The 25101-nt window shown below is 41.5% G+C and overlaps 1 protein-coding gene across 3 annotated transcripts in view; it reads left to right on the forward strand.

The window, feature by feature from the left end:
- The window catches only part of PRPF18 (pre-mRNA processing factor 18), a 60916-nt gene extending 36540 nt beyond the window's left edge, over positions 1-24376 (forward strand). For all 3 annotated transcript variants that reach the window (XM_012188400.4, XM_004014235.5, XM_012188402.4), the window contains 2 exons: positions 420-575; positions 21751-24376. In XM_012188400.4, the coding sequence (XP_012043790.1) occupies positions 420-575; positions 21751-21831 (237 nt within the window). In that variant the 3' untranslated portion in view covers positions 21832-24376. The remainder of the gene's footprint in view (positions 1-419; positions 576-21750) is intronic.
- The last annotated feature ends 725 nt before the right edge of the window (positions 24377-25101 follow it).

Here is a 25101-nt window from a genome sequence, read left to right on the forward strand (position 1 = left end):
GGGATTATGAAAAACTAGTTAGCCTCTGTCTTCCCTGTGACCACCTATGGAGAAGACTGGGTCTAACAGAGACTCAGACTGGAGTCTATATCAGTGCGTCAGATTACCTACCTAGTACTTCCAGATCTGAGCTGCATTAATATTTAATGCCTGAAGGCTGCAAAGAATGTTTGTCTTTTTACTCACTGGGTTAGTTAGCGTTGGTTTCTGTTTTTCCACAGACATTTGTGGTTGTGGGCAAGCAATCAGTCACCCCTGTTCTAATTTCTTTTGTTTGAATAATGGGAATAGTAATATTTTCAACATGCCTAAGAGATGGATGAAAATTACATCATGTAGGGCTGTGAAATACTTTAAATGAAAAATTTGGACCAACAGAATATTTCTGCCTTTCTGATCTCTATGTAAACTCTCTTCAGGCTAACGATGCCTATCTGCAGATGGCCATTGGAAACGCCCCTTGGCCCATTGGTGTTACTATGGTTGGCATCCACGCCAGAACTGGCAGGGAAAAGATTTTTTCCAAGCACGTTGCACATGTTTTAAATGATGAGACACAGCGGAAATATATTCAGGTAAGTAGTTTGGAGGGCAAAGTGCTCTGGAGGTTAGCATTCCTCACTTCTCAAACTGAGTTTCGAGAGAAGGAGAATTCCAGCAGTAGGACATAGCGTGGCAGGGTGCAAGTCCACACTTTGTATAAGCAGTGCTTGTATTTAAGACACCTTCACTGAACCGTGAAACAGAAACCTTAGGTGTCATAGATGATGTAAGACAGAGTCAAGTGGTGTGCTTCAGTTACCTTAGTAGTGAAATAAAACTATTACTGTTTGCTTTGGGAATTTACTGAAGAATGATGAATTTAGAGTATTTTGCAATAAGTCACAATTTTGTTATTTTCAAGGTAAGTTTAACATCTAGACAAAAAAGGTACGAATAGTTAAAATTTGGCTAGTAGTATTTTTTAAATAATTTGTAACAACACTTCTCTATACAAATAAAGTATTTACAGTTTATTTTCTTAAAGTTATTGAGCCTCACATAAACCTGATAATACTGTTGTTGGATTAAACTTTTGTTTTTAGTGGGGGAAAAAAACCTCAGTTATAACCTAGTTTTTGCCTGGTTATCAATGATCCCAGGTTGTGTCTGTATAATTACTTTTGCTGGATGTTAACTCTAAAGCTTGAAGATGAAACTCAAAAGTTTATTTAAAGTATAAGATTCACTTAAAATGCATAACATGTTTTCAGAATTTGTGCCGGACAATAGTCGCTATCATATTCATGCATTACCATTTTATTTCATTTCAGTTCCAAGTGCTAGAGGTTATTTTGCATGTCATACTTTATGCCTTATTCATATGTATTAACATTTTAAAATATGATTTCAACTTGACCCCCTAATGGGAACTGCAGAATTTTAGAGTTCAAATATAGTTGTGGAAATCAAAGACATTTCCATTTTTTAAATAACCACCATTGACAGTATTGAAGGCAAAAAGCTTTTAGTTGGGGGAAAAAGTGGCTTGGCTTTAACAGTAGAATATTGTTTCCAGTGATTAAATTTACTGATTGTCTTCAGCTATACCATGGCCAAAGCTATAGTGTGTATAAAAGTTCATTTTGTGTGTGTGTGGCGCGTGCTCAGTCTTGTCTGACACTTTTTTGCAACCCAATGGACTGTAGCCCACCAGGCTCCTCTGTCCATGGAGTTTTCCAGGCAAGAATACTGGAGTGGGTTGCCATTTCCTCCTATAGGGGATCTTCCTGACCCAGGGATTAAATCTGAGTCTCTTGCAGTGGCGGGCAGATTCTTTTCCGCTGAGCCACCTGGGAAGCCCTGTCTTAAAGACAGCATGCCTTTTTTAAACAGTGGTTTGATTACCATCTTAGAAACATTTTTCCTTTTTTAAAATATGCCTAGTATTTTAAAGATTTCTGGTTTATTTTGGAATACTATTTATTATTATAGCTATGCAATGACCTAAACTCCCTCCATTGTTCTTCATTTTTGTAAAAAAATTATTTTATCTTTGGCTGTGCTGGGTCTTGCTGTGCTTATGGAGAGCAGGGGCTACTCTCTGGTTGTGATATGTGGGGTTCTCATTGTGGTGGCTTTTCTTGTTGTGAGCTTGGACTCTAGGCACCCGGGCTCTGCAGCACAGGCTCCATAGCTATGGCGCATGGGCTTAGTTGCTCTGCAGCATGTGGAATCTTTCTGGATCAGGGATTGAGCCTGTGTCTTCTGCTTTGGCAGGCAGATTTGCTACCTCTGAATCACCAGGGAAACCCCAGTGTTCTTTCTTTTTAACTTTTCTCCTTCCGTTCCTTTTTCCCCAAGGTGATTAGGGAATATTGGTGAACATACTATATCTGAACTTTAGGAAGGTGTTTAACCTAAACCTAATGATATTCTTGTGTACAGATGTAAATATGATAAGACAACCAGGTGGACTCAGCTTGTTGAGTGAGAGTAGCCATGAGGACTGAGTAACGAATCCATGTCTTGTCTGGGTGGATGCTGGTGGACGGGGTTCTTAGTGACCTGAGCACTCTCCTGTTCAACAGTATTCATGACCAACGTGGATGACTCTACCAAAAGGTTTATATATCAGATTTACAGACAGTAAGAAACAGAAGAGATAGGCTGTACGTTCAGATGGAGAAGAAATTTACATTCTGGAAGTTCTTGACAGACTGAAGAAAAAGACTGATTCTAAAAAATTAGTACTTATCTTATTCTAAAAGATTATGATGACCATAAAGAAATTTGAACTGTCAGTTGCTTGAGCAGTTTGAGCAGTGTATATCTGGAAGAATTAGGGAATTTGGTGGACTGTAAGTACAATAACAGTAGTGTAGTATGGCTACTGGAAGGTCTAGTGAGAGCTCATGCTACATTGTTAGAGAGACACAATAATTTAATTTAGTGTACGTTCCACAAGGCAGGAGCATAGCTCACTGATGTGTCCTCAGAGTCTAGAAACAGTGCTCATGGTGGGTGCTCAGTCAAGATTCGCCCATTGAATGAATGCTCAGAAGCAAGAGAGGTGAAAGTCTGGCTTTTATTCTAGTTCTTGAGAAAGGAGACTCTTGTTGGGGGTCTGGGTAACTGTCAAGAGAGAACTTTGTGGTAGAAAAGGGGTTAAGTTTGTCCTCTACAGTTAAGGCCCTGGTGACGCAATGGTAAAGATTCCACCTGCCAATGCAGGAAGTGCTGGTTTGATCCCTGGGTCGGGAAGACCCCCTGGAAAAGGAAGTGACAACCCACTCCAGTATTCTTTCCTAGAGAATTCCATGGACAGAGGAGCCTGTGTCCTTGTGATCACCAAGAGTCGGACATGACTTAGCGACTATACAGCAGCAAGGTATAGGAAGGAAGACACATTTCTAATCAGTTTAAGGAAAAGATTCTTCCTTTTTTAATCTTTTTGTCTTGAAACAATGGTAGACTGGTAAGAGGTTGCAAAAATAATACAAAGAAACTTTTTAACAGGCAGAATTGCCCCAGAATAGGAGTAGGGCTGCTTTAGAAGATACAGGGGAGATCCCTACCACTTGATATTTGAAAGAATCTGGTTAACTGTTACTCTTTTCTGGTCCGTTGATAGCTCTTTGCTGTTTTCCCTAGAGGCCATTGCTTAAACCTGAGGTTGCAAATTAACACGCACAGGGTAGTCAGGTAATGAGTGAGCTGAGTGGTAAGAAACCCCTGACCCTTGATCTGACTTGTCTTTTCCTACTTTTCATGTAGACAGAGAAGCAGTATTTCATTTTCCTGTCACCTCTGTGATGAGAAAGGGGGACAGGTGATTAACAATGTTGTTAGTTCCATTGTACTCCAATATGAAATAAGAATTTAAAACCGTGGCAGTGCAAGCACAGCATGAAGTGTCAGCTGCATCTTAGCCTTAGCATCACTGGTGTCACCTCAGCTCATTGTTACTTTGTAGGAATATCTTTCTAATGTTGCTCCATCTTCCTTTGTTTTTTAGTGAGATGCCAGAATCCTTAATTTTTTAAAAAAGCATATGTTCCTATTTTTAAAATATTGGCAATAACAAAAACAAAAAATTAGCAGTTTGTGAGGCCAAATTAAGTGCTAGTTTTTTATCTATCTTAAACCCATGGTGCAGCTCAAGGCAAAATGCTGCCACCCCCATGTTAGCATTTTATGAAATTCTTGATTACAATTAACTGAGTGATTTACTAAGCTGTCTTTTGAATCTTTCTCTTATTTTGGTATTTGAGTGAGACTGATTTGAATTATTCCTACAAAGGGATGGTTTAAATATATGATTTGAAGTTGAAGTCAGGAAGTGACCCACTTTTTCTTAAAGGAGTAGTAAATACTTTAGGCTTTGCACTTCACAGGTTTCTGCTACAACTCTCCAACCCGGCAGCTGTGTGAAAGCAGCCAGCGGCCGTGTTCCGGTGAAATTCCATGTATAAAAGGGATGAGCAGCCTGTGGGCTGTAGTTTGTTGACCCCATAGTAAATGTGTAAACCCAAACCTTTTCATCGTTAAGGTATTTGCTGAGGAGGTAATTGTGAAAGTCACTTAACAGGGTATTTTCTTAAACCTTTGTAAGTAGTGAAGCATGTAAAGTGTACTGATCTTAATTGTACAGCTCAGTGATTCTTCATGTACGTGTGATTTTGTATCAAGATGTAAAACAGGTCTAGATAACAGGAAGTTTCTAGCAGCATCCCTGAAGTTTCCCTCATCCCTTTTCTGAGCCTGAGCCCTTCTCCCATCAGAAATGACCATTATTTTGATGTGTGTCATTATTGGTTAATATTGCCAGGTCTTGGGCATCACTTAAATGAGATCTTGGAATGTATAGAAGAATTACTTTTTGCATAGAAATACTGGTAAGAAATAACTGTCTTCTGAAATACAGTGAAAACAATTCAAGGGGATCTTTACTGGGGGTTCCCTGGTGGCTTAGCTGGTAAAGAATCTGCTTATAGTGCAGGAGACCTGGGTTTGATCCCTCGGTTGGGAAGATCCCTTGGAAAAGGGAAGGGCTACACGCTCCAGTATTGGGGCCTGGAAACAATTCAGGGGGCTCTTTACTATAACATGATTTCATCTTTGGATTTTATGCAAACCTCTGTAGAATTTAAACTGTGAAAATTGTTTGAAGTGTTCTCTTTCTCACAAAAATTAAACACACCATAGGGAGGGTTTTCTCACCATGCAGATCAAAGAGAAGTTGGATGATATATTAGTTAACTGCAAATCTCGGATGAGATGGAACTGTTGGTAGGAACTTCAAGGACTTTGGTTGGTCTGCCAAACCCAGATGCAACCTTTGGCCCAGATTGGGGTAAAGCTTCTCCACAGTTTACAGGAAGTTCTTCCTTAGTTTGTCTTGGTAATTCAGTCATTTCCAGACATCTCTTGAAAAGGTTCATGTTGTGACAGTTCTTTACTTGTTGGTAAGGAAGAGGAGGACGAAAAGCTGAAATTGACCTCACATGGTGATTTGCCCTCCAGATCCAGTCCATCCTTCCTTACCTGGTCCCATACCTTGTGCCCTGGAAACCTGGCTTTTATGAACAACAGTGACAGGTTCCCTTGCCCTCTGACTTCTGAATGGGGCGGGCTGTGAGAGAGATGGGAAGGCATTTTGTAGGCGGGAGAGGAACGAGTTTGGGGTGTTTATTTTCCTGGCTTCCTCTTGTGGAGTCACTGCACCCCTCCTCAGGGCCTGGCCATCTCTGTCTACTTTGAGTCACCACTTTCTTCCCTCACCCCCTTGGAAACAGGCTGGCCGTGGCTTTAGGGTATTGCCGGCTGGCGGATGCTGTGCTGTCTCTTGTTGGTCCCGGTCTTGCCCAGACCTTTGTAAAATCCCTGAAACTACTACCATCATATTACCCAACTTGAATGTGCCCTTCCTTTTCCTGTGGATACCCTTCCTAATTCATGTAGATTAACTGCTCTGTGTGCTGTGTTTCAGCACATGTTTCTTTGGGAATTAGAAGATTAAGGAGTAATATTCATCCCAAATAATTTCTCTTAAGTCTTCACTATTCCAAAAGGCAAAATGTTCCTTAGTACTCTTCTCCGGTAAGTTGTGTTCAGTATCCTCAAGTTTGTAAATTCCCTGGTGAAAACATCATTCCAGCATTTTATGTCAGATATTTATATCTGCATTTCAGAGTTTGGCATATTTCATCTGGACTTTGCTTAATTTGTTTTTGTGAAACATTTGTAAATTTAGAACATGTTTATGTATTGCTGAAAATGGTATAACAGAAACATTCATTACTGCAGGGAGCAATCACAGCTTGATCCATGTCCTGGATACACAATATCATTGTTAGTTGGTAAATACTCTCCATGCATCAGATTCTATGTCACAAATTTGTGGGTCAAGTGGCCTTATCCTACCTTCTGGCATTCTTGGGTCTGAAAAAGCATTTCTTAAAGGCAAGTTACTTTGGTAACAGTTTACCCACTTAATAACTTCCTGGCATATTAAAACAAATTTTTAGAGAAAAATACTGCTTAGCATTTCTCTTTCATCTATATTACCTTAAAAATTTTTTTTTAAGTTTATTCTATTTTCGGCTGTGTTGGGTATTCATTGCTGCACGGGTTTTTCTCTAGTTGTAGTGAGTGGGGGGCTGCTCTTCGTTGGGATGCACAAGCTTCTCTGTTGCAGTAGCTTCTCTAGTTGCCGAGCGTGGGTTCTAGGTGTGCAGGCTTCAGTAGTTGCGGCACGTGGGCCCAGTCGTTGTGGCTCCCGGGCTCAGGAGCACAGGCTTGGTAGCTGTGGTGCCTGCCCTTATTAGTTGTTCCACTGCATGTGGGATCTTCCCAGACCAGGTATTGAACTTGTGTCTTCTGCATTGGCAGGTAGATTCTCTATCACTGGGCCCCCAGGAAAGCCCTACATTACCTTTTAATATAGAACACTCAGGGTTGGTGCCATGATGCTTATTAGCTGGCAGCTGAACAGACATTTTGCTTGGGATTTTAACATATATTTCTCAATCACGTGCATGAGAGAAAAAAAAAGAAAAGATCATCTTGCACTGTGAAGTCCTTGTAGGTCAGATAAATAAAATCTTTCCTCAAATTGGTCTTTCACCATACATTTTTACCTACTTTCATTAAGTAGGTGAGTGCTGTTTTCAAAATGTAATTATCACCTGTCATTTGATACTACTTTCTATGAAATGATAAACCTTTGAATTTGTAATTCTGTTCATTTATGTAACAAACATTCAGACAGGTAAAAATGGGAGCAACTCTGTTTCTTACTGTAAACTCGAGAAGAAGATTAAGTTAGTCCCAAACTGAGTTTTCTTTAATTTTCCACTAAGTCCTGCAGAGCCTGAGCAGTTGAATACATTTGGCAGTTGCCCCGGGACTCTTCATAGGAAGCAGCGTGAGATTGCTTTTGTCCCAAGCAGCTTGATCCAGATCAGAAATTGAAAAGTCTGGAATGAGTAATTTAGATCCACTCAATTTTAATCATATACACTTGTGTGAAAAGAATTCCTGTGGACACTTTTTGAAGGATTGGCCTTGGTATATACATGGCTATGAGTGTTGAAAGTGTAGAAATTTTTATTAAGTACACATTTTTAGAAAAACACACTTTGGGTTAAAGGTGTATTCCATTGAAGTTAGGATTAATTTTTAACTATCTCATGTTAATTCATTCCTTTATTAGAACATTGGCAGTTCATTCAGTTGCTCAATCATGTCCAACTGTTTGCAACCCCATGGACTGCAGCATGCTAGGCTTCCCTGTTCATCACCAACTCCCAGAGCTTGCTCAAACTCATGTCCAGTGAGTCAGTGATGCCATCCAACCATCTCATCCTCTGTCATCCCCTTCTCCTCCTGCCTCCAATGTTTCCCAGCATCAGGGTCTTTTCCAGTGAGTCAGTTCTTCACATCAGGTGGCCAAAGGATTGGAGTTTCAGCTTCAGCATCAGTCCTTCCAGTGAATAATCTCCTTTAGGATGGACTGGTTGGATCTCCTTGCTGTGCAAGGGACTCTCAAGAGTCTTCTCTAACACCACAGTTGAAAAGCATCAATTCTTCAATGCTCAGCTTTCTTTATAGTCCAGCTCTCACATCCATCCATGACTACTGGAAAAACCATAGCTTTGACCATACGGACTTTGTCAGTAAAGTAATGTCTCTGCTTTTTAATACACCTCTCAGGTTTGTCATAGCTTTTTGTCCAAGGAGCAAGCGCCTTCTAATTTCATGGCTGCAGTCAACCATCTGCAGTGAATTTGGAGCCCACCAAAATAAAATTCTTTCAGTGTCCTATCTTTTTGTCTTTTCATATTGTTCATGGGGTTCTCAAGGCAAGAATACTGAAGTGGTTTGCCATTCCCTTCTCCAGTGGACCACATTCTGTCAGACCTGAATGACTGTTCACTGAAAATGGAACTCTGAAAGATGTTCCCTGAAAGATGAACTCCCCAGGTTGGTAGGTGCCCAATATGCTACTAGAGATCAGTGGAGAAGTAACTCCAGAAAGAATGAAGGGATGGAGCCAAAGCAAAAACAACACCCAACCGTGGATGTGACTGGTGATCGAAGCAAGGACCAATGTTGTAAAGAACAATATTGCATAGGAACCTGGAATGTTAGGCCCATGAATCGAGGGAAATTGGAAATGGTCAAACAGGAGATGGCAAGAGTGAACGTCAACATTCTGGGAATCAGTGAACTAAAATGGACTGGAATGGGTGAATTTAACTCAGATGACCATTATATCTACTACTGTGGGCAAGAAGCCCTTAGAAGAAATGGAGTAGCCATCATAGTTAACAAAAGAGTCTGAAATGCAGTACTTGGATGCAATCTCAAAAACGACAGAATGATCTCAGTTCACTTCCAAGGCAAACCATTCAATATCACAGTAATCCAAGTCTATGTCCTGACCAGTAACACTGAAGAAGCTGAAGTTGAATGGTTCTGTGAAGACCTACAAGACCTTTTAGTGCTAACACCCCCAAAAGGTGTCCTTTTCATTATAGGGGACTGGAATGCAAAAGTAGGAAGTCAAGAAACACCTGGAGTAACAGGGAAATTTAGCCTTGGAGTACAGAATGAAACAGGGCAAAGGTTAATAGAGTTTTGCCAAGAGAATATAGTAAACACCCTCTTCCAACAACACAAGAGAAGACTCTACATGGACATCACCAGGTGGCCAACACCGGAATCAGATTGATTTTATTCTTTGCAGCCAAAGTCGGAGAAGCTCTATACAGTCAGCAAAAACAAGACTGGGAGCTGACTGTGGCTCAGATCATGAACTCCTTATTGCCAAATTCAGACTTATATTGAAGAAAGTGGGGACAAACACTAGACCATTCAAGTATGACCTAAATCAAATCCCTTATGATTATACAGTGGAAGTGAGAAACAGATTTAAGGGACTAGATCTGATAGAGAGCCTGATGAACTATGGAATGAGGTTCGTGACATTGTACAGGAGACAGGGATCTAGAACATCCCCATGGAAAAGAAATGCAAAAAGGCAAAATGGCTGTCTGGGGAGGCCTTACAAATAGCTGTGAAAAGAAGGGAAGTGAAAAGCAAAGCAGAAAAGGAAAGATAAAAGCATCTGAATGCAGAGTTCCAAAGAACAGCAAGGAGAGATAAGAAAGCCTTCCTCAGTGATCAATGCAAAGAAATAGAGGAAAACAATAAAATGGGAAAGACTAGAGCTCTCTTCAAGAAAATTAGAGATACCAAGGGAACATTTCATGCAAAGATGGGCTCAATAAAGGACAGAAATGGTATGGACCTAACAGAAGCAGAAGATCTTGAGAAGAGGTGGCAAGAATACGCAGAAAACTGTGCAAAAAAGATCTTCATGACCCAGATAATCACAATGGTGTGATCACTCAACTAGAGCCAAAAATCCTGGAACATGAAGTCAAGTGGGCCTTAGAAAGCATCATTATGAACAAAGCTAGTGGAGGTGATGGCATTCCCGTTGAGCTATTTCAAATCCTAAAAGATGATGCTGTGAAAGAACTGTACTCAGTATGTGAGCAAATTTGGAAAACTGCAATGGCCACAGGACTGGAAAAGGTCAGTTTTCATTCCAATCCCAAGGGAAGGCAATGCCAAAGAATGCTCAAACTACTGTACAATTGCACTCATCTCACATGCTAGTAAAGTAATGCTCAAAATTCCCCAAGCCAGGATTCAGCAATATGTGAACTGTGAACTTCCAGATGGTCAGGCTGGTTTTAGAAAAGGCAGAGGAAGCAGAGATCAAATTGCCAACATCTGATGGATCATGGAAAAAGCAAGAGAGTTCCAGAAAAACATCTATTTTTGCTTTATTGTCTATGCCAAAGCCTTTGACTGTGTGGATCACAATAAACTGTGGAAAATTCTCAAAGACATGGGAATACCAGAGCACCTGGCCTGCCTCTTGAGAAACTTGTATGCAGGTCAGGAAGCACAGTTAGAACTGGACGTGTAAAGCTCAACATTCAGAAAACTAAGATTGTGGCATCCGGTCCCATCACTTCATGGCAAATATATGGGGAAATAGTGGAAACAGTGGCTGACTTTATTTTTTGGGCTCCAAAATCACTGCAGATGGTGATTGCAACCATAGAATTAAAAGACACTTACTCCTTGGAAGGAAAGTTATGACCAATGTAGACAGCATATTAAAAAGCACAGACATTATTTTGTCAACAAAGGTCTGTCTAGTCAAAGCTATGGTTTTTCCAATAGTCATGTATGGATGTGAGAGTTAGACTATAAAGAAAGCTGAGCACAGAAGAATTGATGCTGTGGTGTTGGTGAAGACTCAAGAGTCCCTTGGACTGCTAGGAGATCCAACCAGTCAATCCTAGAGGAAATCAGTCCTGAATATTCATTGGAAGGACTGATGGCTGAAGCTGAAACTCCAATGCTTTGGCCACCTGATGCGAAGAGCTGACTCCTTGGAAAATACCCTGATGCTGCAAAAGATTGAGGGCAGGAGGAAAAGGGGATGACAGAGGATGAGATGGTTGGATAGCATCACCGACTCAATGGACATGCGTTTGGGTGAACTCCGGGAGTTGGTGATGGACAGGGAGGCCTAGCGTGCTGCAGTTTATGGGATTGCAGAGAGTTGGACATGACTGAGTGACTGAACTGAACTAAAAATAAAGGTCTGTCACTGTTTGCATTGTTTCCCCATCTATTTACCATGAAGTGATGGGACCAGATGCCATGATCTTCGTTTCTTGGATGTTGAGTTTTAAGCCAACCTTTCCACTCTCCTTTTTCATCAAGAGGCTCTTTAGTTCCTTTTTCCTTTCTGCCATAAGAGCGGTTTCATCTGCATATCTGAGGTTATTGATATTTCTCCCGGCAATCTTGATTCCAGACTGTGCTTTATCCAGTCCAGCATTTCGCCTTATGTACTCTGCATAGAAGTTAAATAAGCAAGGTGACAATGTAGAGCCTTGATGTACTTCTTTCCCAATTATGAACCAGTCCGTTGTTCTGTGTTCAGTTTTAACTGTTGCTTCTTAACCTCCATACAGATTTCTCAGGAGACAGGTAAGGTGGTCTGGAGTTCCTATCTCTTGAAGAATTTTCCAGTTTGTTGTGATCCACACAGTCAAGTCTTTAGTGTGGTCACTGAAGCAGAAGTAAATGTTTTCCTGAAATTCCCTTGCTTTTTCTATGATCCAGCAGATGTTCGCAATTTAACCTCTGGTTCCTCTGCCTTTTCATAAACCAACTTAAACATCTGGAAGTTCACCGTTCACATATTATTGAAGCCTAGATTGAAAAATTTTGAGCAATCGTTTGCTAGTGTGTGAGATGAGTGCAATGTGTGGTACTTTAAACTTTCTTTGGCATTGCCTTTCTTTGGGATTGGAATAAAAAAAAACCCAAAACTAACCTTTTCCAGTCCTGTGACCATTGCTGAGTTTTCCAAATTTGCTGGCATACTGAGTGCAGCACTTTAACAGTATCATCTTTTAGGATTTGAAATAAATAGCTCAGCTGGAATTCCATCACCTCCATTAGCTTTGTTTGTAGTGATGCTTCCTAGGGCCCACTTGACTTTGCACTCCAGGATTTCTGGCTCTAGGTGAGTGATCACACCATCATGGTTATCTGGGTCATTCAGATCTTTTTTGTATAGTTCTTCTGTGTATTCTTGTCACCTCCTCTTAACATCTTCTACTTATGTTAGGTCCGTGCAGTTTCTGTCCTTTATTGTGCCCATCTTTGCATGAAATGCTCCCTTGGTATCTCTGATTTTCTTGAAGAGATCTCTAAGTCTTTCCCACTGTATTGTTTTCTTCTGTTTCTTTGCATTGATCACTTAGAAGGCTTTCTTAACTCTCCTTGCTGTTCTTTGGAACTCTGCATTCAGATGGATATATCTTTCCTTTTTTCTTTTGCCTTTTAGTTCTCTTTTCTCAGCTGTTTGTAAGATCTCCTCAGACAACCATTTTGCTTTTTCCTTTTCATCATCTTGTGGCTGGTAAAGAATCCACCTTCAATGTGGGAGACCTGGGTTTGATCCCTGGATTGGGAACATCCCCTGGAGAAGGGAAAGGCTACCCACTCCAGTATTCTGGCCTGGAGAATTCCATGGACTATATAGTCCATGGAGTTGCAAAGAGTCAGACATGACTGAGCAGTTTTCAGTCACTTGCTCACTTCTTGGGAATGGTTTTGATCACTGCCTCCTGTATAGTGTTAACAAACCTCCATCCATAGTTCTTCAGGCACTCTATCAGATCTAATCCCTTGAATCTATTTCTCACTTCCACTGTATAATTGTTAGGGATTTGATTTAGGTCATACCTGAATGGTCTAGTGGTTTGCCCTGCTTTCTTCAATTTAATTCTGAATTTTGCAATAAGGAATGCATGATCTGAGCCACAGTCATCTCTCGGTCTTGTTTTTTGCTGACTCTGTAGAGCTTCTCCATCTTTGGCTGCAAAGAATATAATCAATCTGATTTCGGTGTTGGCCATCTGGTGATGTCTGTGTCTAGAGTCTTCTCTTGTGTTGTTGGGAGAGGGTGTTTGGTATGACCAGTGTATTCTCTTGGCAAAGCTCTGTTAGCCCTTGCCCTGCTTCATTTTGTACTCCAAGGCCAAACTTGTCCATTATTCCAGGTATCTCTTGACTTCCTACTTTTGCATTCCAGTCCCCTGTGATGAAAAGAACATTTTTTTTGGTGTGTGTTCTAGGAGGTTTTATAGGTCTTCATAAAACTGTTCAACTTCAGCTGCTTCAACATTAGTGTTTGGGGCATAGACTTGGATTACTGTGATATTCAATGGTTTGCCTTGGAAGTGAACTGAGATCATTCTGTTGTTTTTGAGATTGCACCCAGGTACTGCATTTTGGACTCTTTTGTTAACTATGAGGGCTACTCCATTTCTTCTAAGGGCTTCTTGCCCTCAGTAGTAGATACGATAGTCATCTGAATTAAATTAGCTCATTCTGGTCCATTTTTAGTTCACTGATTCCTAAAATGCCAATGTTCACTCTTGCCATCTCTTGTTTGACCACTTCCAGTTTACGTTGATTTGTGGACCTGACATTCTAGGTTCCTGTGCAGTACTGTTTTTTTACAGCATCGGATTTTCCTTCCATCACCACTCACATCCACAGCTGGGCATTGTTTTTGCTTTGGCTCTGTTTCTTCATTCTTTCTGGAGCTATTTCTCCACTCTGCCCTACCAATCTGGGTAGTTTATCTTTCAGTGTCATATCTTTTTGTCTTTTCATACTGTTCATGAGGGTCTCCAGGCAAAAATACTGAAGTCATTTGCCATTCCCTTCTCCAATAGACCATGTTTAGTAAGAACTGTCCACCATGACTACTGTCTTGGATCGCCCTACATGGCATGGCTTGTAGCTTCTTGAGTGAGACAGGCTTGTGATCCAAGTGATCAGTTTTCTGTAATTGTGGTTTCCATTTTGTCTGCCCTCTGATGCATAAGGATAAAAGGCTGTGGAAGTTTCCTCATGGGAGGGACTGGCTATGGGGAAATCTGCATCTTGCTCTGATGGGTGGGGCAATGCTCAGTTCAGTCACTCAGTCCTGTTGGACTCTTTGCGACCCCATGGACTGTAGCACGCCAGGCCTCCTTGTCCATCGCCAACTCCCGGAGTTTATTCAAATTCATGTCCACTGAGTCGGTGATGCCATCCAACCATCTCATCATCTGTCATCCCCTTCTCCTCCTGCCTTCAATCTTTCCCAGCATCAGGGTCTTTTCCAGTGAGTCAGCTCTTCGCATCAGGTGGCCAAAGAATTGGAGTTTCGGCTTCAGCATCCAGTCCTTCCAATGAATATTCAGGACTGATTTCCTTTAGGATGGATTGGTTGGATCTCCTAGCAGTCCAAGGGACTCTCAAGAGTGTTCTCCAACACCACAGTTCCAAAGCATCAATTCTTCTGTGCTCAGCTTTCTTTACAGTCCAACTCTCACATGCATACATGACTACTGGAAAACCATAGCCTTGACAAGACAGACCTTTGTTGGCAAAGTAATGTCTCTGCTTTTTAATATGCTGTCTAGGTTGGTCATAACTTTCCTTCCAAGGAGTAAGCGTCTTTTAATTTCATGGCTGTAGTCAGCATGAAATCTGTAGTGGTTTTGGAGCCCTCAGAAATAGTCAGGCATTGTTTCCACTGTTTCCCCATCTACTTGCCATGAAGTGATGGGACTGGATGCCATGATCTAAGTTTTCTGAATGTTGAGTTTTTAGCCAACTTTTTCACTTCTCCTCTTTCACTTTCATCAAGAGCTTTTTAGTTCTTCGGTTTCTACCATAAGGGTGGTGTCATTTACATATCTGAGGTTATTGATATTTCTCCCGGAAGTCTTGATTCTAGCTTGTGCTTCATCCAGGCAAGCGTTTCTCCTAATGTACTCTGCGTATAAGTTATATAAGCAGGGTGACAATATACAGCCTTGACGTACTCCTTTTCCTGTTTGGAACCAGTCTGTTGTTCCATGTCCAGTTCTAACTGTTGCTCCCTGACCTGCATACAGATTTCCCAAGAGACAGGTCAGGTGGTCTGGTATTCCCATCTCTTTCAGAATTTTCCACAGTTTATTGTGATCCACACAGTCAAAGGCTTTGGCATAGCTAATAAAGCAGAAATAGATGTTTTTCTGGAACTCTCTTGCTTTTTCAATGATCCAACGGATGTTGGCAGTTTGATCTCTGGTTCCTTTGCCTTTTCTAAAACCAGCTTGAACATCTGGAAGTTTATGATTCATGTACTGCTGAATCCTGGCTTGAAGAATTTTGAGCATTACTTTGCTAGCATGTGAGATGAGTGCAGTTGTGCGGTAGTTTGAGCATTCTTTGGCATTGCCTTTTTTGGGGAGGGGCCATGCTCAGTAAATCTTTAATCCAATTTTCTTTTAATGATGGGGCTGTGTTCCCTCCCTGCAGTTGGGCCTGAGGCCAAACTATGGTAGGGTTAATGATGACCTCCTTCAAAAGGGCTTTTTCCAGGACTGTTGTATCCCATGCCCCTGATCACACAGCAGGCCACTGTTGACCCACGCCTCTGCTGGAGACTCCTGGACACTCACAGAGCAGTCTGGCTCAGTCTCTTATGGGGTCACTGCTCCTTTCTCCTGGATCCTGGTGTGCACAAGGTTTTGTTTGTGCCCTCCAAGAGTCTGTTTCCCCAGTCCTGTGGAAGTTCTGTAATCAAATCCTACTTGCCTTCAAAGTCAAATTCTCTGGGGATTCTCAGTCCCTTTGCTGGATCCCCAGATTGGGAAATCTGTTGTGGGCCCTAGTACTTTCGCAATAGTGTGGGAACTTCTTTGGTATAATTGTTCTTCAGTTTGTGGGTTGTCTGCCTGGTCGCTTGGTGGGATTCACATGCTGCGCCTCCCAGGTCTGCTGGAGCCAGAGCCCCTGTTCCCATGGCAGGCCTCTGCTGACCTGTGCTTCTGCAGGAGACACTCAAACACTCAAAGGCAGGTCTGGCTCAGTCTCTGTGAGATCCCTGGGTCCTGGTGTGCACAAGGTTTTGTTTGAGTCCTCTGAGCATCTGTGGTGAGTATGGCGTTTGATCCTAAAACTGATTTTGCCCCTTGTGCTGTCTTGTAGGGGCTTCTCCTTTGCCCTTGGACGTGGGGTATCTTTTTTGTTGGGATCCAACCATCTCCTGGCGATGGTTGTTCAGCAGCTAGCTGCAGTTTTGGAGTTCTCACAGGAGATGAGTGCACATCCTTCTACTCTGCCATCTTAGGCACATCTTATGTACCTCAAAGTCCCCGGGAGGGAGGCCGCCGAGGAAAGGGTCCAGCCAACATCTCCAGGCCACGTGACCCCTGCCGCCAGCCACTCTGGAGGGTGTAGGGTAGCTGTAGGAGGCCCTCTACCACAGGCCCCAGTCCCAGGCAGATAGGCACCAAGTGAAACAATGGGACCCCAGGCAACATGCAGATGTGGAGAATGAGGGTGATGATATTGTCCAGTGCAGATAAGACGCTCGTGAAAAACAGTTATTAAGCATCCTTCGACTTCTTTGAGAGAATTTAAATAGCTAAGTGGAGAACATTCTTAACTTACCCCTGTTCTTCATGTTCCTATGCTGCACCACTAAACACATCTATGCTTTCATTTTGGAGACTCTGTTCTTACAGGGTACACTAGTGACAGGGACAGAAATAATTGATTTAATAATGTTTTCCTTTGATGTTACTCAGTCCCTAAGTTGTATCCAACTGCCGTCCCATGGACTACTGCATGCCAGGCTCCTCTGTCCTCCACTGTCTCTTGGAGTTTGCTCAAATTCATGTCCATGGAGTGGACCATCTCATCCTCTACCGCCCCCTTCTCCTTCTGCCTTCAGTCTTTCCCAGCATCAGGGTCTTTTCTGATGAGTTGGCTCTTTGCATCAGGCAGCCAGAGTACTGGAGCTTCAGCTTCAGCATCAGTCCTTCCAGTGAATATTTAAATGTCTTATATTTCAGTAAAAATATTACTTAACATCTTCCTCAAGTTCTGTTGACTAATGATAGTTCATAAGGTAAGACAAATCTAACTAAAAGGTTATGGTTGTAGTTTGGTTAGATTTTAACAAGTTTTTGTTTTCTGGAGTAATAAAGAATTGGTGTTGCTTCAGTTGATGCCAGTTGATTGTTTTAATGGTTCATTGATTTATCTGGATATAAACAACTCTCATTATCCAGGATTTGTATCCTGTATCACAAGCTATCATACAGCAAACTGTAGCCATATTTGATATTCCTATACCTTATCTAGAATATTCTCTAATGCTTACTATTAGATTTTTTAAAACTGAAGTATTTGTCATAAATTTTACCAAGTTGAGCATTAAAAAATTTTCTTACTTAGCTTTACCATCTTGAGTGTACAGTTAAGTGTACCATCTTAAGTGTACAGTTCATCAGACTTCTTAAAATGCAGAATATTTTCCTGGAAACAATAATGATTTAAAAAAATCAATTTAGTTAATACTGTGTGGGGAGAAAGTCACTAAGGAGTCATTAATGAGGAATCTGTAGAATCTAGAAAGGCTCAGGATGTGGGGTGTTTGGGCACTTAAAAAAGGCCAGACTGTGGGATGGGTCTGAAAATGAAGGAGTGGTTGAAATTAGGATAAATTGTCCAGAGGTTCTTTCTCCCTGTGCAAGCGGGCCCCCATTCCTGTCTCCTCTCTTTCAGAAAACAAACGTTCTGAGGGTTCTACGCTCAGGCTAGGTGAGATTCCCTACTCAGAACAGACAATTCAAGTGAGAGTGTATGTGTTGACAGATGGGACCCCCATTTCCTCTTCTCTTTTGGTTCCTCTGATGCTGGCAGGTGGGCAGAAGTTCTTCTCTGAACTGACCCAAGAGAAAAAATGTATAGTTACTAACATTTAGCATTCCAACACTGAAAAAACTGGCTTACTGCCATATTGCCCTAAAATGAAGTTCCACTGATAAGCCCTGCCCATTCAGTGAGTTTCCTTTAGCTCCTTATTGCCTTACTCATAAATATGCATGTTCACCTAGGATCATTAGGTGTTCGTGGAAGTTTCCAACATGAAAGACCGAGACCAAAACACATAGTAACAATGGAGTTGAGAGTAATGGAATTACAGTATAGGAGAAAGAAAAAAAAAATCCTTCAATTAAAAATATAGTTCATATTCTTAGATAAAGTTGTAACCATGAGATAAGAATAGTAGCTACAAAAAGAGTCAGAATCAACATTTGATTGATTCTGAGCTCTCAGAAGTTAATCGTTACAGCAGAAATTTTAAAAATTAGATAAAAGAGAAGATGAAGTTGAAGAACTCTCAGAAGTATAGAAAATAAGAGAATGAAGGAGTCAGCCTATAAGGTCTGCAGCTGTTCAAATTCTAGGGAAAGGAGAACAGAGAAATTGGAGGATAGGAAATAAAGAATTAATGCAAAAAACTTCCCAGAACTGAAAGACATGCATTTCTAGAATGAAAAGAAGAGCTCACTGAATGCATGACAAATGAAGAGTCTCATATTGAGGCTCAATATAATGAAATATTGGAGGGCCAAAGATAAAGGCGAGATATCCAGTGCTTCTGGAGAAAAACAGGTTGCTTACAAAGGCTCAGGAATTAAAATGCCCCCATACTTCTCATTCCAGTACTGGAAGCAAGAAGACAGTAGGGTAATAACTTTGTAATAGTGAGGGAAAAAAATCTCCCAACTCTGAATTCTGTTCCTATATGAACTATCAATTGAGTGTAGGCTTAAGATATTTTTAGACAGGTGGTGGCAAAAATTTGGCCCATTTTGTGTCACATGCTCTGTCAGTTTTGTGTCCCATTCTTTGGAATCATTATCATAGCTGACACTTATATGCTGTTTAATACTGTGTGGTCCTTGTAGCAATTTAGCGTACGTATTCTCTCTTCTCTCACATATGTAATACGAGTGTGATACTATGATTTATGTGCTTTATAAGTTGGGAAACTGAGGCATGGAGAAGTAAGTTCCCAAGTTCCCACAACCAGTAGGTGGTGGGATTGGGATTTGAACCTCAGGAGTCTTAATACCTCCACTATGTTATGTTGGGTCTATTTGGAGGATGTGCTCCACCAAAACGAGGGAAACAAACACAAAAGATCCCGGAAATAAGATCCAGCACACGAGCAGGGCAGAAGGAATTCCCAGATGGAACGTGAAGGGATGCTCCAGGATCGTAGCAGTACAAGGAGGTCTGGAATTCAGCTGGTCTAGACTGCAACAGAGAGTGGACCCCGACTACCTGTTGTGCTTGGTCATGTTGTGAGTAGTCTCACTGTTGGAGAAGGAACTGATAGTTACACAGAAAAGCAAAAAGATGGGGGAAAATACCCAAGAAAAAGGATATTGGCTCTGTTTTGGACAGTATTTATGTAGACATTATGAAGTATGTCCTGAATATGTGTTCACTGAAAATTGTGATTTGTGGAAGGAATGGGGAGAGAAAGGTGCATGCACGCTGTGTGAGGCCAGTGTACAGGTGTAAGAAAATTAAATTTCCAACTTTGGTAGTATTAATAGAGAAAAAAATAAAAACTAGAAAAAATCAAGCACTGTCAATGTAGTGTTTAGAAATACAGCAGTAAATACCAAAAGAAACACTTCGGAGATTTGAAGTGGTTGCGTTTGCGCTGCAGGAATTAGGGATTGGAAAAGATGAGGCAGGAGACTGCTATTATTTGATACAAGAACTATGTGATTAAAAAATATGTATATATATAATAACATGCACACAAAACATGGCATTATCCTTGACTTTTCTCTTTCTCAGCCCACATCAGCAAACCATGATGGTTCCATATTCAAATTACATCTGGAATCTGATCCCTTCACCACCTCCACTGCCCCCACCTGGTTCCAGCCACCAGCCTCTCTTCTCTGGATGGTTGCACTGTCTCTGCTCTGAGCTCCTCTCCTTGCCTCTCTTTTGTTCAGTATCTGTACAGCACCCAGAGGGATGCATTTAAAATACAAACCAGACTGTGATGTTCTCTTGCTCAGAGCGCTTCAGTGGCTCTTGTGTTCAGGGAAAGCCAGAGTCCTGGTCACTTCTCACAGCATGCACACCTCTTGCCTGCCTGATCTTCTCCATAGCACTTACCATCATTCAACATATTAGACATTTACATAGTCATTTTGTTTCTTGTCTTACACCTGTTCTCATCGTCCTTTATTAGAATGCATTCTCAATGAGAATGGTGATTTTTCTCTTATTCTCTGCTGTATTCCCACAGCCTAGAACATTGCTTGGCATATAGTAGGTCCTGAATAAGGATTTATTAAATAGATGTATTATTTTTATATAAGTAAAAACTATATTTAAGAATACTACTGATTTTAAGCTATTCGCAGTAAGCTAAGCTAAGCAGCTCCTTATCTTACTGGTTTAAGCATCCTCAAGCAACTTGAAGCTAAAATCGTGAGAGATCTAATTGGGAAGATTTGTTTCCATTTGGAAAATATTCATAGGCTATCATGAGATTATGCCCCTTTAAAAATCTGTGCTGGGTGCTAGCAGTCCTTATTGCAAATACTTATTGTCACATTCCATAGTAACTTTATGATGGAGACTCTTTTAATATTTATTTTTAAATTAGAGAATCAGCTTAGTGAGTGTATCTAAGCATCACAGTAATCTCCTGTAAAGGCACAGACGCCTAAAATTCTAATTCTGCTGTGTAAGGAAAATGACCCCCACTTGTCTACCATCAGTTTGCCTTTATTGGTTCATAATAATGGTTCATAATAATTCTTGCTGTGTTTTGCTGTGGACTGAAGCTATTTCGTATTTCATCACAGTGTTCCCTTTCCTGGCTTTGCCTCTCTTCTCACCTGTTCCTTCGAGAAAACTTAGGATCCCAGATTAACAATATCGCAGACATTTTCATTGATTTCATGGATCCAATTCTGCATCCACATTAGAATTCACAGTAGGAAAAGCTGGTCTAAAGCCAGAAGGGTCTTTATCCTGAAGCAAATACCCTCTTAGATACAGGATATAACAATAAAAAGCTAGGAAGAAAGCAAATTCCCTGGTCTGTCTTTGCCAGCACGTCTTCCTTCTTGGAAATGAGCTGAGAGATAGCCTCCCTCCACACTCCCAGTCCTTAGACAGCATAATATGGACAGTCTTTGAACCCACAAAAGACTTTAAGTAAGATGTTTGAAAAATCTTGTTTCTCTGATGTTTAATCTCTTAGATTATAACTCACTTCATAGAAGTAATTTATATTTGTGTTATCTGCTTCCTGTGGGACCTCAGAGATTGGCAGGCATTTTTTTCTTGTTGTTTGGTTCTGTTTTTGGTGATTTTACTTACCTTAAGAGTTGTTTGAGGGCTTCCCTGATGGCTCAGTGGTAAAGAATCTGCCTGCCAATGCAGGAGACATGGGTTCAATCCCTGGGTCAGGAGGATTCCACATGCCTCGGAGCAGCTAAGCCTGTGTGCCACAACTTTTGAGCCTGTTTTCCAGAGCTGGGGAGTCACAACTACTGAAGCTCACACACCGTAAAGCCTGTGCTCCACTAGAGGAGAAGCCACCACACCAAGAAGCCTGTGCACTGCAACTGGAGAATAGCCCCCACTCCCCACACCTAGAGAAAGCCTGTGCACAGCAGTGAAGACCTAGGGCAGCCAGAAGCAAAAAGTTAAATAAAAAGTTTAAAAAGTTTAATCATACCATAGCCAACCACTATTTTTTTTTTTTAATTTTCTTAGGGACTGAAGAGGTTAATGACCATTTGCCAGAAGCACTTTCCTACAGATCCATCAAAATGTGTGGAGTACAATGCACTATGAGATCTGTGTGCAGTGTGTAAATATCAAGAGAAGCTTAAGGAAGCCTGTCATGGACTTCTGGAATTACCACCAGTTGCAATGAGGGAAGAAGAAAAAAGGAGTTTGTGGTCTCTGAGTTCTACCTAATGCAGCTCTTGGTTTTAAGAACCTGTGTTGACTCTCATGTCACATCTGACTGCAGAGTGATTTTTGTGTCTTACTTTTAAGTAGTCAAAAAATTAAGTACTAAAGACTTTCCCCAGTAATTTAAATGTGTAAATTTAAAACAGTCACAGGACACGGTTTAAAATAACTTTTCCCCTCTAGACTTAAAAGTTGAAATGAGATTAAAGAGGAACATTTGAGGATGGACTTAATGATTTCTATAAAATATGGTAATTTTCATGTTGCCTTTTATGTTGTGTTTATAGAGAAATATTTTTGTATTTTTCAACAAAAATATGGAACTATGTAGTGAAACTTGATCGTCCTTAAATGTTGCTTGACTTTTGCCACCTTGCAATATATTTGAATGTAAATGTTTTTACTATTAAGTGTCTATCTTGCATTTTAAAGCTTTTATCCTTTAAAGATATACATTATAGTATTGGTCATCTCTCAGAACAGAATTAACAGGAAGTAGAACTTTGGAAAACAAAGATGGTATATTAAACCAACAGAAGTTCAAATTCAGTAGCCCCAGGCATCAAGGTTTCAAGGTGAGGAAATGGATTGTCAGGGCCGCTGCTGGCTCTTCCTAGAATAGGACTGCCTGCTAATGTCATCCTCCCGAGACCATGGTGGATGGCTGGTCCCGCTCCGTCTCACCGGCCAAAGAGAAGGGTGCTGGACTCTTGTCACTGTCCAAGTTGTAGGGCTTGGTCTGATTTCACTCAAGTGAGGACTTCTTTTGACTCTTGCACAGTGTCACACCCAGATAACTGTGATGAATCACTGCGCTTTAGAAGTCGAGAGGACTCAGTGGATAGAGACAGGTGGGTAAATAGAATGGTACTTGACCAGGTGGAGTGGTGCTGGCGGCTCCTGGTAGGAGTGGGGCTCTGACATCAGAACTGCCTCGCCTCAAATTTCAGCAACACAGGCATGTGTATGTCTGTACACCCACAAGCAAGGTACTTCATCTCTCCAAACTTCAGCTTCCTTGTCTGCAGATGGTGGTAGTCATTGTCCATGCCTCTTAGCATCACTGTACTAAGTAAAATAAAATGTATAGCACGCTACCTGGCAAATAACTCAGTACGTAACAATTGTGTCCTTGTTGTTGGTAGCGTGAAGACAAAGTAGCTTTCCCAAACCACTGGTCAGGACGGTGCGTGCTCACCTCATGATGACAGCCATGCTGCTGGTGGCAGCGTCAGCAGGACTCGTTAGTGGAAGTACTTATTAAGCACTTACTGTATCCACGCTGTATAGCTGCTCACACTTTCAGCCATTTCTGAGTTTAGAAGAATCCAGAATGTGGGGCCTGGAGTCAGCTAAGTGAGTGCAGGTGGATTCAATTACTTATTCTGGCCCCTCTTGGAAAGCCTTGAAAGCCAGTTTTGGCCACTTGTGGGGTCTGTGTCTACGCTGGGCTGATTGTGTCCGCTGGTTATTTGCTCGATGGTGGCTGAGGCCTGCTGTCCTGAATTGAATTAGTGTTCCTTGCCCTTCACCCCACTTTAGAAAACCATTTCATATTAAATTACTTAGAACTGAATGAAGCTTGCTGCTGCTACTGCTAAGTCGCTTCAGTCATGTCCGACTCTGTGCGACCCCGTAGACGGCAGCCCACCAGGCTCCCCCGTCCCTGGGATTCTCCAGGCAAGAACACTGGAGTGGGTTGCCATTTCCTTCTCCAACGCATGAAAGTGAAAAGTGAAAGGGAAGTTGTTCAGTCGTGTCTGACTCTTAGCGACCCCATGGACTGCAGCCCACCAGGCTCCTCCATCCATGGGATTTTCCAGGCAAGAGTACTAGAGTGGGGTGCCATCGCCTTCTCTGGAATGAAGCTTAGTAGAGCAATAAGAGACAGACTTTCATAAGATGTGACAACAATGTAGACTTCAGTTATATAGCCTTGTATAGAACTTGTTTATAAATATTGTTGAATGAATACTCCACAGATCACTTTTTTTTTAAATTCATAGGCAGCCCACACCACGGTAGTCAGCTCATTTTGTGTTGTCTTCCCATTTGCTCTGAGTTAATATTCCACACAGAGAAGAAACTGCATCATGTAACACCGGTACCTTCTAGAACTGATCAGCATGGGTAGATGGTTTGAGGGGGAAAAAAAGTGTGTAACATATTCTGTGGCGCTGTGAATGTTAGTCATTTTGGGGCTTGGGTAGAGGGAGGCAGGTTGAAAGGTGTAGATTCCTCATAGAGAAGTTTTCTATTTCCCAGAAGTTAAAGGTCTTCAGAGAACTGTACCTGTCATGGGGGTTTAGTAAAAAATGACCTCTCTCATTCTCCAAATCATGAAAATTATAGTGCAGCAGATGCTACATGTTTCTAATTTTTAACTGTTTCTAAAACAATAAAGGCCTATTTTTTAAAATCAGTTACACTCCTGAAATAAGTATATTCTTCTCTCTCTTCCTCCCCACCTCCCCAGACTCCTTTCCAAAGGAGTTGTGTCTTTCTGGATTCAAATCTAATAAAACACTGGTTCTCCCTCAAAAGTAAATCCTGTGTTTCTTAGGAGTGTTCTTGCCAGCTGCAAAGACAGCAGTATTTTTCAGCATTGCAGTACAGGGCTGTGGCAGTCTGGAGGCCATGGCTCTGATTTCAGCCCTTGGGGAAAAACTAGGAAAAGAAAACTGAGGCCAAAAACAATTGACACATAGAGAGGAGAGGGGGGCAGCCCAGATCTTGTAGGAAGAAGGGGAAGGTCCTAAGAGACCAGAGCTGGGAAGGTAGCTGTTGCTAGTATGAGCATTTAGGATGCACTGCGTCTCTGAAAAGAATTTGGAGGAACAGAAAATAGGGTTGATTAGCAGTACAGCTTCTGAATATCAAGTTTTTCCTTCTGATGATCTCCTGGCCCCCTTTAGCACTTTAGATTGTCCTGGGATTTGACTGCAGTATATATATTAGTACTTACTTAGCAGTAAAGAATCCACCTGCAATGCAGGAGACTCAGGTTCTATTCTTGGGCTAGGAAGATCCCCTGGAGAAGGAAATGGCAACACACTCCAGCATTCTTGCCTGGAAAATCCCATGGACAGAGGAGCCTGGCAGGCTATAATCCACGGGATTGCAAACGAGTCAGACACGACTTAGCAA

The sequence above is a fragment of the Ovis aries genome, chromosome 13 (assembly GCF_016772045.2).
Source record: "Ovis aries strain OAR_USU_Benz2616 breed Rambouillet chromosome 13, ARS-UI_Ramb_v3.0, whole genome shotgun sequence".
NCBI classification, from domain to species: Eukaryota; Metazoa; Chordata; class Mammalia; order Artiodactyla; family Bovidae; genus Ovis; species Ovis aries.